The sequence below is a fragment of the Rhododendron vialii genome, chromosome 6a (genome assembly GCF_030253575.1).
Source record: "Rhododendron vialii isolate Sample 1 chromosome 6a, ASM3025357v1".
NCBI classification, from domain to species: Eukaryota; Viridiplantae; Streptophyta; class Magnoliopsida; order Ericales; family Ericaceae; genus Rhododendron; species Rhododendron vialii.
In genome coordinates, this window is record NC_080562.1 from 39,317,454 (window position 1) to 39,330,658 (window position 13,205).

The 13,205-nt window shown below is 34.4% G+C and overlaps 1 protein-coding gene across 1 annotated transcript; it reads right to left on the minus strand.

Annotated features, from left to right (window-relative positions):
* Nucleotides 1–2,610: 2,610 nt before the first annotated feature.
* LOC131330903 ((-)-germacrene D synthase-like) lies at nt 2,611–7,920 on the minus strand. The gene is made up of 8 exons (XM_058364654.1): nt 7,672–7,920; nt 7,251–7,536; nt 6,020–6,395; nt 5,436–5,657; nt 4,275–4,416; nt 3,937–4,185; nt 3,029–3,479; nt 2,611–2,686 (listed from the first exon to the last, which is right to left on the minus strand). The coding sequence occupies exons 1-7, from the start codon at nt 7,810–7,812 to the stop codon at nt 3,186–3,188; spliced, it is 1,710 nt and encodes a 569-aa protein (XP_058220637.1). The 5' UTR covers nt 7,813–7,920; the 3' UTR covers nt 2,611–2,686; nt 3,029–3,185.
* Between the last annotated feature and the right edge of the window lie 5,285 nt (nt 7,921–13,205).

The window sequence follows — 13,205 nt, forward strand, 5'->3', positions numbered from 1 at the left end:
GCAGGATTCATAGCACTTGCAACCAGCCCGGACTCATCTGCCCCAATCGATGTTCTTTAAAAACATTCAACTTTAAACTTAAAAAGATACCCCGTAAGATGCGAACCCTTATGGTCGCCGTTTTTACCCATGCGCAGCGAAAAATGAGTTTTGGACCCTCATTCACATGAGCTCCGACGATATCCAGATTTGTCTACGGGAAGTATTTTTCCAATCTAAAATCATTTTTTTCATTGTTTGAAAATAAGAGCAATGCCCGAATTAACCACGGTGTGCTAATCACCCTGCGACCCTACCTAAATGACTACTCATTTATTATTAAATAAGAAGCAAAAGAAACTCTAATTTGAGACATGCTTCTATTACATAAGATGAAAAATAAACAAGAAATATAAACTAATCAAATATCAACGAATAACTTTTTATAAAGAACTAAAATTAAAACGAATTATCGAAATGCGAGTAATTGAACAAAGCTTCAAATAACTTGAATGGAACAAAACCTGGAGTAAAAAAACTATCGAAATACAAGTCTCGGTGGGGGCACTGTTTATTTCTCCGTAACTTTCCACTGTAGCCCCGTCCGTCTGAAACTAACTTTTTGAAGTCAGTCAGGGGGTGTTTCATTTTTTAAAAAAGTATTTTTTTTTTTCAAACGAGGGTAATTTCAAACTCAACTATAATAAAAATGAAAAATATATTTTTAATTTTTTTTTGCACCGTTTAAAAGATCTTAATGAGATCTATCAAATAAGATCCATATTGGTAGAAAAATTATTTACGTAAACACATAATTTTTGAGCTTGAAATTGATTTTTTTTTCAAAAAGAACTTTTTCCACGAAAGTGCAACACCACCTGCCATTGACTTATATAGGAGTAGTGTTTTAATCCCCTAATAACATAAAATGCCCTTGGACTTCACATTATATCCTATTAGCCATTCAACTTTGAAGGACTTTGCATTTTGATTCGGAACTTTTATAAATTTTTCTTTTTACCCACATTATTGGAAACCGAGCTCGAGCAACCTATAAACATAAAAACACATAACAAAAATAAAGAACTAATAAATGTATATTACAGGGCCAAATATGTCTATTTTGACACTTATCATTCAGCGACGGAAAATTTATTTTGTCGCCAAATGGTTACCTTTGGTGATGAAATTTATGAATTACGCTTCATCACCAAATATATTTCGGGCATAACTCTTTGCTTAGAACTCCGATTGAAATAATTTAAATTGGATTTGAACAATAACATAAAGAGCTACGACTTTCACATTTATCAAAATTGCTAATTTTAATGTTTAATGGTTAAAAATGTTGTACAAAATATATTTTAATGTTAACTGTATGTATTATATATTAGATATTTCAAACATATATTGAAAAGTGTGTGTCGTGTAATTGGTTAAAGCTTGCGCGCAAAACCTAGGAGACTCGGGTTTGAAACACAGCAGGAGCAAGAAAGTGGAATTTTTTTCACATATGAGAATGTCTTTTGCAACGAAAAATTTCGTCACCAATGGGCCACTTTTGATGAGCCAAAGGGAATAATTTGTGACGAAATTTTGTCACCAAGTCATTTTTCCATGACGAAATTTTTCATCGCCAAAAGGCACTATAGGTGATGAAAAATAGATTTCGTCACTAGGTAAAAAATTTCGACAACCTTTAGTTGACAATTTTTTTTTTATCACCTATATTATTTGTGATGAAAAATATGCAATTTGTGACATTTTCATTGTCATCCAATGACAGTAGCAACCGGTAAAATAAGGGTAAAAGTAAGAAGTCTATAAACCAAGAAATATGCCGAGAGTTTGAAACGAATGAAACCCTTTTTGTTCTTTTTTGAGAAAAGACTGAAATCCCTCTAACTAGATGTTTGGGGATTTTTATGGGAGCAGATCCTATTTTGACCACCTTTTTTTCTCAAGTACACGATCCTTATATGGGCTAGGGAAATGAATTTTAAATTGAGGTCAAATAAGTAAAAATTGGGCAAAAACTATAACTATCCCTATGAAAATTTTGAAGCCAGTGGGGTTAGTTGCCTGCAGTTGTCTCACAACACCTTCGCCCTTGTGAGCAGTTGTTATGGCTCATGACAGGAGAGGCCGGATTTTTAATTTGCATCGGATTGAGACATTTGGTTGCTTGTTTTTTGGTTGGTACCTTGCCAACCCAGGTTTTTATTTCTCTTTGTGGGGTCAAGTGTAGCATATGATTGTTGAAGCAAAAGGTGCCAAAATAGTTTAAATGTAGTCTCATCGTTATGACGATTTGTGCGCTTGTCATTTTAATTGTTGTACCTTTTCTCGATTAATAAAAATTTCTTTTGCTAATAAAAAATTAATTAGATTCTTTATTGATGTTAGAAAAAAAGAGTGCACTCATGATGCCACTAGGCCAAAAATCTCATAGAAAAGTGATATTCGAATATATATAATTTTATTGAAACATACGGACATGTTATTTAGAAGAAAATTTGAATGCCAATAATCTATATATATTTGAACACCCTTTTTTTATGCACAAATAATGGCTAAACAAGTGTCTGAAAAGTCTGAGTGCTTTTCTGAACAAATATACTCGGGGGGACCACATAACAGCGAAAGACAACTGTATTGCTTGATGGAAATAATACATTGCATATGATAATTATAGAGGATCCCTAACCTAGCTATAAGAACAACAAAAACATGCATTGTATTGATTGATGGAAATAATACATTGCATACAATAAATACAAAGGATCTGTAACTTCGCTTTAAGAAGAACAAAAACATGCATTGTATTGATTGATGGAAATAATATAATGCATATGATAAATACAGAGGATCCGTAACCTCTTGCTTTAAGAAGAACAAAAACATGCATTTTATTGATTTATAGAAATAATACATTGTATACGATAAATAGAGAGGATTCCTAACCTAGCTTTAAGAAGAACAAAAACATGCATTTTATTGATTTATAGAAATAATACATTGTATACGATAAATAGAGAGGATTCCTAACCTAGCTTTAAGATGAACAAAAACATGCATTCCACTGAATGCATGCATGTTTCATCAAAGGCAAGGCCATAGTTTTGAAGACTCTTTTATTTCTTTAAGCAAGGGAAAGCATACATAAGATTACTTGATCTTTGGACTCAATCTTTGCGAGAGAGATTTCAAGTTGGCACAGAATCAACGAGTACTAAGGTCACAAATCCCTTGAGCTTGGTTCCAGAATGGGTGTAATTATCTCCACCATTGTATAAAACATAAATAATTCGTGCAAGGTTGAGAGGTAGCTGGAGCAGAGGCATCGGGACAGGGGTTGGGTGGAGGCACTCTGAGTTCATGTCCTTCCATGCATTTGTAACTCGTTTTTGGAATTCAACAACAGCCTTTTCTTCTGTTGCACCGTATTGTTTCATGTAGCATTCAATTGAGGAGGCTAGGTGACCTCTTTCTTGCTCATGCTGTAATTGCACCACCACAAATGTCAGAATGGAAAAGAGGTAGTAGTAATTTGTTACGTTTTTGTGTCCTAATTCATTAATTGACAGCATTTAACATGCATGGTTGGAATCTCAAATCTCGAGACATGATCAGGTGTCATCAAAATTCATTAGGCAAGCACTTATGTATATTTGGATAACAAGGATCGAATGTCATAGATTCGCAACCTGTTTCCAGAAGGTTACAATGTAATACCCCATGTTTGGGGGAGTAGTCATGAGTAATGTTATACCACATCTCATAATGGAAGTCTATATGGGTGATCTTGGAGATATAATAAATCATGTAAGATACTAACTACTAGTGCCTCAGATTTAAGCATTTCAGGCCATGTGGGCGTGTGGCTTGTAAATCAAAATCAAGATACTAAGCAAGTGATGGATAATGATATTTGTTCCTTGAACTTGTATATCTTACCTTGTGGCCAGCCATGTCATCCATGAGCCTGCAAACCACTGATGAAGCATGAACAATCAAAGGATAACTAGACACCCAATCAAAGGCCTCTTTGGTTGCCAACTCTCCCATTCCAATTAAGGACATGGTTGAAACAGATTGGTAGCCACAACTCAATAGTGCAATTGCCATATGCTCGTCCATACTTGGAACATAGCCCTCATGATACCATTTGGCTTCAGTAAAGTATGCTCCAACCAAATCTTTCAACTGGAATTTTAAGGACAATGAGTTAGTATTGGACGAAATTTCAATATTATTACTAATAAAAAAAAAAGGTAAGTTAGTTCGAGGCCAACTCCGGATTTTATGTATTCGACTCCATATGATCTTCCTTCCTTGGTCATTTCATCATCAATAATGTTGAAAGCATCCAAAATCTGTTGATAAACAATTTTCATATAGTCCGGAAGTTGATCCAAGGCACTGATCGCTTCCCATCTGAAAATCAAATAAGTTACGGGAAATGACGTCTAAGGGTTACTATAGCGATAGGTATGGGAATCAAATTTAGATAACTTTACCTTCTAGTTTTAGATTCTGAAATTAATATATACTCTAGCATACGTCGAGAACATATATGCTAGTAGCTATATTTGCGTGAGATTATGATCGATTAAAAAGTTGCGACAAATGAAAACTACTATATATTATTTACTACAAAAGAATGAAAATCAACTTTTAAGTTGCTTATAATCTGAATTCTAGACCGAAAATCTCGTCAAACTCAGTAGACCCAAAAGTACCTCAAACTCAATTTTTCTACAATTAGATTTTATTGTTTTTCAGCTTTTTAAAATCTCTACAATGTAAAGGTCTGTTGATAACATTTTTTGACAAGCTCTACTGACTTCTAAAATCACAAAAACTAATCCTCGAATTTTTTGTACACATGCATATCCATGCATTGCTCTTAGACATATCTTCGATTAGTTCGATATATGACCCTTCAAAAATCAAACCTTTCCTTACATTACATGTCTTGACCATTTAAGGAAGTTTCTATTTTCCCTTTTTCTTTTGCCAAATAATTTTTGCTCTCCGATTTGCATATAAATATATACTTGATAAAGTTTATAGAGTTGTATTGTGTAATTTGAAGCACTAAACAGATAATATTTTACTGCATTTTTAAGAAAGTGGATCAATTTTTAGCACTGAAATATTCCATCACAAATTCATGATTCAAATCTTGTACTCTTATCGAAGATATTTCGAGAGAAGTTGATCAAATAAGGGTTTGTGATTTTTATGTGTTCGTAGATTGGTGAATGCAATTGCACGCACTCTGGCAATTTTGGGTTTGTGAGGTTCTAGCATCCATACTCGGGAAGCTTTACTTCTTGATTGGTTATTAGATCCTATGTGAATCGATAATTGACTTTAACCTTTGAAAAAAAAAATTAAAACAGGTCAAATTGAAATTAAGATCACGGGGGGTTGGGGGGACGGAATTTGACCTTTGAATTGCATCAGTGAAGAGCACAAGTTCTTCGATGGTAGCATTGCTAGCATCATAAATGTCATCAATAAGGGAAATCAGGGAAAGCATTTTGGTTAGAATCCTTATTGCAAGAATATATTGGGGCTCATAGTACACTCCCAATATCCAAAAGTAAATCTCCACCACTCTGTCTCTTGCAAAAGGTAGTTTCCCTGGAACGTCCAAATCTTTCCACCACCTATAAACCAAAAATTGTAACATGAAAAACATAAGATCCAACGTACTAATGCCCTGCTTTGGATGTCTATGAAACAATTTCTTTCTACTTTACTAGTATTTTTCTTCTTCTTTTCTACAATCTTTCTCTTTTGATTCATCTCAACTAGAGGATGGAACAGATTTTTTGTAAACTAAGAGCTAGTTTTAGCTCTATCTCAGAAAATTCACACTTATTTTTCGGGTTCAATGTTCTTTTTGAAAATGATCCATTTTATGAATTTCCTTATGAAGATGATCCGACAATGTAGTATTTTGTTTAAAAGACAAAAAGAAGAGTTTTTAGAGAGGCTTATTATATATAAACAAGTTGTACTATACCACCTTGTAATTTCGCTTAACTCCCTCTGGTACAATTTCTGCAATAAGTTGAAATCCAATTTTGCAAAATCCAATAGAACTTTATCGTGGGAATCATCTTTTTGGTAGAAGGAAATGTAAAGCCTTGACTCGAGCCTTTTCAAGCCCTTGTGAATGGGCTGAGATAGAGCATGAACTACGTGTGCTGCGATTGGATTGTTGCTCAAGTTTGGCAGTGCAGAATTGAGGTGAGTGGTGGTAAATTTCATTGCTTCATCCAGTATATCTTCTTGATGTACACTCAGAAATGTAGCTTCGTACAAACTCAATAATCCTCTCACATCACCAATCAACGATTCCTTAAATGTCCCTTCATTGTCCTTAAATTTGTTGAATACATCTGCGTAAACCATTCAGGAAGATGATCAATTGGAAAACAATATGTTAGAAATATGAATTGTAACAAAATCAGTAGTTGCGGCTTCATAAACTTTGATGAAAGTAGTCATAAAGGCAATTATTTTTTTCCAAACTAAAGTGGACAATAGAACAGTATACCCTTGCCCCTCAATCTTTTTTGTGGATGTAATAACAGATTATTATGTCCTATACGATTATTTGTGGATGTTAGAACAGTATACGCTCGTTTTTTTGACGTTCTTGTGACCTCCTTTTTGATACACCTTTCTGGATATAAAGAGTAATTATGTCAATGAACAGAGACAAAGGCCCTGCGAAAAAGTGGGTCGGGAATAAAAAGGGACTATATTTGAGAATCTGTTTCCTTAATTAATGATAATGAAATTCATTTGTTTCTCTTCTTGTTTCTTATTATCAAAACTGAGGCTAAAAGGTAGGCTGAGTTCTAGCGATGACAGACTAAAATAGTCTATATATATATATATATATATATATATAAATATATATATATATATATATATATATATATATATATATATAGAGGAATTTTCAAGTGAGGGATCCCTCATTTTGTTAAAACAAGGGACTTTCATTTTCCGATCAAATTTTGAAAATTCGAACCGTTCAATGTATGCAAAACGTAATTTTAAGGGCCCCCGCAAGAAATCAGCAAATAAATATATATATGCATTCTCTAAAGCTCTCTCGTTTCTTTCTTCTTCTTTTTCCTATCATTCTCTTTTTTATTGTTTATTTTTAATAACAATGTAATCTCCCGTTACCGATAAAAAAAAAAACACTTTGCTTAACCGTACAAGAGACAAAGGTTACTTACCACAAGAGACAGGATATCCATGTTGTCTAAGTAATCGAAATGAGAGAGCAATAATGTAAAGATCCTCGTCATTGTTGACATTTTCGTGAACACTTTGATGATAGGTTTCATATATTTGATGTAACCCATGGTCAATCTCTATTTCGAAATGGTAGGCCACGCCTAGGCGCTGGATTGCATCAATAAGGTCTAGCTGTTGTGAATATTCACCATTTGCTTCCACTAGCTGCTTTCTCACATTTTCTTTAAGCTGTTGATGATTTTGCATCATGTTGATATCCACTTCCTGCCAAAAAACAAAACAAATATAACCATGCATTAACATGATTACGTGGACTAGAACAGTAGTACTGTGTGATTTCATTTAAATCAGATCGAAAAAAGACATTCGTTTGAAGAAAAATAATAATAATAATTTTACCATGTCAGCAGAAGTGTAAGCAAGGAAATGATCTCCCCAAACACTAGGATGAAAAACTGATTGAGGGCGGCGTTGTGTGACCTGATCAACGGGTGCCTTACTTGAGGTTAATGAAGCAGATGGGATAGAATCGAATTCCATTTTTCTGCGTTGGGTGGCTGTGAAATGGGAAGGAATAAGAGATCAAGGAATGAACCAGAAAATGGGAATTGGAAGGAATAAGAGAAGAGGTATGAACCAAAAAGAACAGTCTCTAATCCTTTCCACGCTCTGCGTAATGATGTAGAATAAAGAGTAACAATGCTTGCTATTTATAGACCACCTGAATCTGTTGGGAATGCAAACTCTCACGTGGCATTCTTGCAAAATACAATTCTCCAGCCAACGATGCACGTGTTTTAATTCTAAATTCAGAGTTACACCACCAACCTTTTTCTAGACTTGGAAATTCTGTACTGCACAGCCTGCAATGCAGCCGATCTGGCCATCCATTTTGTTACAGACGGTTCAAATTTAATCCAACCTCCTAGTGATTAGAACCGTCTATTGCTCATCTATTGCCGAAATGAATAACCGGACCAGTCGCAATACACCCTTGTAGGGCAGCTCGCCCTAGGATGGAGCCAGAGAGGGGCTAATAGGGGCGGTCGCCCCCCTATGATTTTTAACATTTCAAAAAGAAAAATTATCATCAAACTATATAGCCCCGCCCCCCTCCAGAGATATATCTCGTCACCCCTCCATTTTTTGTTAAAAAAGTTAATTATAATAGCTTTAATATTTTTCTAGTCATGAAATAACTTTTTACTAAAATTAGTCTTAATGAGGTTTAATTCCAACCCTTTTAAACAAAATAAGGATACCAACGACAATTACTTAAAGCTATGGGCTAAAATTAAATAAAAGAGTAAGTAATTGTTTAATATTGTCATTAGAACAAATACTAATTTTGTACTAATATTGTTGTCATTTGAACAAATACTAAGTAATTGTTTAATTGTGTATACTCACCCCTCCTACGTATAAATCGTGGCTCCGTCCATGCCTTACAGAATTTCCGAGTCCCCTTTATCCATCCTTTTTTTTTCTCTTCCAGCTTTAAAGGTTTAAAGGAGAGTATTGAGGCCCCACTCCACTTTCTCAAATAAGTAATTAAAAAATAAGGACCTATTTTTAAACTTAAAAATAATGAGCTTACGAAAATATTTTTTTAATTTTGTTGTAGGGTTTAATAGATCTCATCGAAATCTATCAATCGAGATCCATATTGCATTTTTTATTTATTTCAATAAGCCTATTATTTTTAAGGTTCAAAATTACAAATAAACACTTATTTTTTAAGGGGCGAAACTGGAACGCCACCTGACAAGTTTTTTTCCTTTAGAGAAATCATTGGAGTTGAAACAGCTAGGAAAATGGAGGAGCGAGAAGAGAAAAGTAAAAGGGCATTTTGGTATCGGCACAACAAATTTCTCCCTCATTAACTTCTTTCACTATTTCTTATGGTTGTTGGGTTTATTTGTTGAGATTTTCAGTTAGCGGTATTTTTTAATGCATGTTTGCCCTCAAGGCACACTTTAAAAAAAAAAACCTTCGAATTATTAGTGCTTAATTTTGGTTTAGATTTCGAAAAGATCGAAAGTTTCCTTAATCAATTCGATGCTTATGTACAAATACGTATGTGTGATGCATGTGAAGATAGAACACTTGGTTTATTTTATATATATATATATATATATATATATATATATATATATATATATATATATATGTGTGTGTGTGTGTGTGTGTGTGTGTAAAACATTACACATATGATGTTTATAATTAATTACTGTAATCAATATCTTTCAATATTCTATGAAAATGTGTTTGAGCTCCAAAAGCCTCAAAAACTCCAGTCCTTATTTTCTAGACTTTTGATATTTTTTATTTATTTAAAATAGAGAGAGAAACGTGGAGAGAGAGGAAATTGAGAGAGAGAGAGAGAGAGAGAGAGAGAGAGAGAGAGAGACGTGGGGCTATGGGTTGAATTGGGGGGACGTGGTCAAAATGAATTTAGTGGGTGTTTTGTCAAAAAATGGAAAATGATTTTTTTTAAAAAGAAGGTGATTTCTTGCGGTTACAAAATTCAAACCCAAAACTACACAATGCAGGGGCAAATTGGTTCTGCAAATTGCAATAAGAAGACAAATAAGGGATCCAAATTTGAAGAACGACACTTTTTCATAGTGGCTAAAAAAATAATAATAAAGCGAGCCACCTGCCAGGTATTTCCCTTTGAAGTTTCTCCCCTTTTGGGGGTTGAATATGAAGAAAAATGATTTGATGCTTCTTGTCACGTGGTAATCCAAATTTATTTTCCACTATACACATGTCTTTTAATGCATAGAATCAGATTAATGCTAGCGTGTATTAAATACGGGATCGAAAAGAATATTAATCTATTTTTTTATCAACTAGCATTGTGCCCGTTTAATACACAGGGCTCTGAATTCCTTCAACTATCTTTGTTAAAGCCTCCAACCTCCCAATTCTGATTTTGCACCTAGAATTTAATGGAAAGAGAAAAAGGGGAAGGTATGTGGGAGGAGAGAGAGACGTGGGTAACTTTCTATGTTCCCTCCCCAATTTCATCAACTGTATTTGTTTATAATAAATCATGAAGTTACGAATCAAGCAATTCTAGTGGATTGCTTGTAGCTAGCAAACTTCCTTTTTAGTACCTTTGAGGATTACGAGTTTAAAATGTACTATTTATATTGGACAATTCCGCATCTTGAGTAGCCCGAACCGGACAAATGTTCCCAAAATATGCTACAGTGGTTTGAAAGAAAGAGAACCATGAAATGGGACAAAGGAAATATCCGCCGCCAGTGACTTGCAAGGAAAAAACAACACTAGCGTTCTCAAAGGAAATATCCTCCTGCATTTTCTCTGACTTACTCATCCTTCTCTTTCCTAATCATCATTAATGGGCCGAGCTTGGACATTTACAAATTTCGTTATTATCTAGTACAAGTCCGGCCCGATAGATGTGCAACTGATTGGAAAAATGACGGCTCAGAACGTGTTTTGATAATTAATACCCGCTAAGAACATTTTCAATATTAACAAATATTCTTAACTTGTCCTTGGAAAGTATTAATTATCAAAACACGTCCTTAGCCGTCATTTTCCCCAACTGATTTGAATACCATCTACCAGATAGGATGCCAGCTAATGCCAAGAGTGGAGTCAGGATTGCTAGGCGGTGAGTAGTCTTAGTAAAGTTTGAAGAAGCTACGAGAGTAGTCTTAGTAATGTTTGAAGAAGTTACGAATTTTCGTTGCACTAATATAAAAAAAGTATCCAGTGGTTTGTTTGTACCAAATGTCATTTTTAAACCTTTGAGATTACGACTTTATAAACAATTAAAATGTATTTAATTATATTGGACTTTAGTGATGTTTGAATAAAATATGAATTTTCGTTGCACTAATAGAAAAAAGAATAAGTTAGGAATGAAGCAATTCTAGTGGATTGCTTGTAGCTATTAAACTTCCTTTTTATACCCATGAGGATTCCGAGTTTAAAATGTACTATTTATACTAGAAATTGCCCGTGCCTGAAGGCACGGCGCGACGTAATGGCGAGCTTGTAACTATCTAGAATTACAAATGGGCTGGAAACACAGACAACAACAGAGTAAAAAAATAGACATGCCGCCTTAGATATGAACATCAAGAAATTAAAAGAAAATGGTTCCGCCGCCTGAGAAGAAAGATCAAAATAGATCCCCCAGAACTGGTAATACCAAGCTGATATTGTTGTGGATTTCCTACGTTTACCCAATATTACTGTCCTAGCAACCGTTTTTAACAACACCACAAACACATCATATGAGATTCCCAGAACTACTAATAATGCCATAGTAAGAATAACGTGTCATAGAATCGTTCAGCATTAAGCATGTGATACAACAAATGAATGGTTGCATTGTCCAACTTTAACCTTCAACTCTACACTTTCAAAATGGCATCGTTCAATATTGAGGATCTTCGCCAAAACTCCTAGATAAAAATCAAGCTGATCGAGATAGGGACCATGATAGAAAGCATAATTCCGTGTGCAAATTACCTAACAGAAACCAAAACCAAAACCAAATGCAAAAATCACGTACTACCAAAGAGTTGTTGCCTTCATTCCATAGAATAGTCAATAAATTACCTAACCAAGCACACCACAAATCAGTACAAAAGGTTATATAATCAGTACAAAAGCTTATAACGACACGATCCTACTATGGTAAACATAATCCGATGACAATCCATAGGGATTGTGTCGTGCCAGAAGGTGCTTACCGCTAAAATCTGACAAAACCCATTACTATCAATTCAACTTTCTAGCAATGCTCCAATTACTATCACTTCAATTCACCTCCTGTTCGCATAGAAACTAAAAAAAGTTTATAAAAAATAGATAGGAACTATAGCCGAAGAGCTATGGAAATAATGTTATAGTGATATGTAAACTCGTATTTCTCGAAGACTTTAATCCAACACAAAGCTTTTAAAATTTATAATTCACATTATTGTGTCCCCGGCTCGTCCCACCATTAATCATATTAAAATCTAATGGACACGTACATGTTCCCGGTGTGTCTAGTGTATTTGGAGTGTCCAAAACGGATATGGCAATTTCAGTCTAAAAAAGTATCATTTCCTAAGTATCATACTCACCCGCACACCCAAGTCCTTCCAAAGTCCACATTTTTAGTGAAGTGACAAAAAGCATCCACCTAATAAATTCCAGCAAGCGCATTTAAGAAAAATACGATAATATACACAAAATGAAATCAACGCAATCCAATCCACCAAGGTATTTTCATATAAGAAAAATGCATTACATTTAGCAAAAGCTCCCTAAAAAAATAATCTTGGTTGGTTGTTTCTTTACATAAGTACAATTAGGAGTCAAGACACATGCCCTGCAAGGGAGAGTCTACACCCTATTATGTACTTAATTGACAATTGTCTTACTTTGTTGAAAGAACCCCAGAGCATAATTTCTTAACCACGAAGCAAAATTCAAAATTTCAGACATCTTGAACTTTAACCCTTGCATACACCAATGGTCAACACAGACCCAGTGTGCACCCTGTCGTTCTCTCTTTTACAAACCAAATCCAATCATTTATTTCAAGACTATGGCACTTCCGAATTCTATTTCTAAATTCGACAAATCTAAGTTAAATTGAAGAAAAAAATGTAAAAACCAACCATTTAAAATTTAAACACACCAGCCAGTGCTCTGCATCAACTAAATCAGTAAAAATCAAAGCACACCAGCCAGTGCTCTGCATTTAACAACATAAGTACAAATTTAAGCACACCAGACAGTGCTCTGCATAATAAGTGAATACTTACAGAATTGAAGTCTCGCGATTCGACATACTTGAGTGGTATTTCTGCACAAACATAAAAATAAATAAACTAAGTTGGGCTCATGTGTGCTACATAGATCAACATACTTGAATAGTAAAAGTTACCATTGGA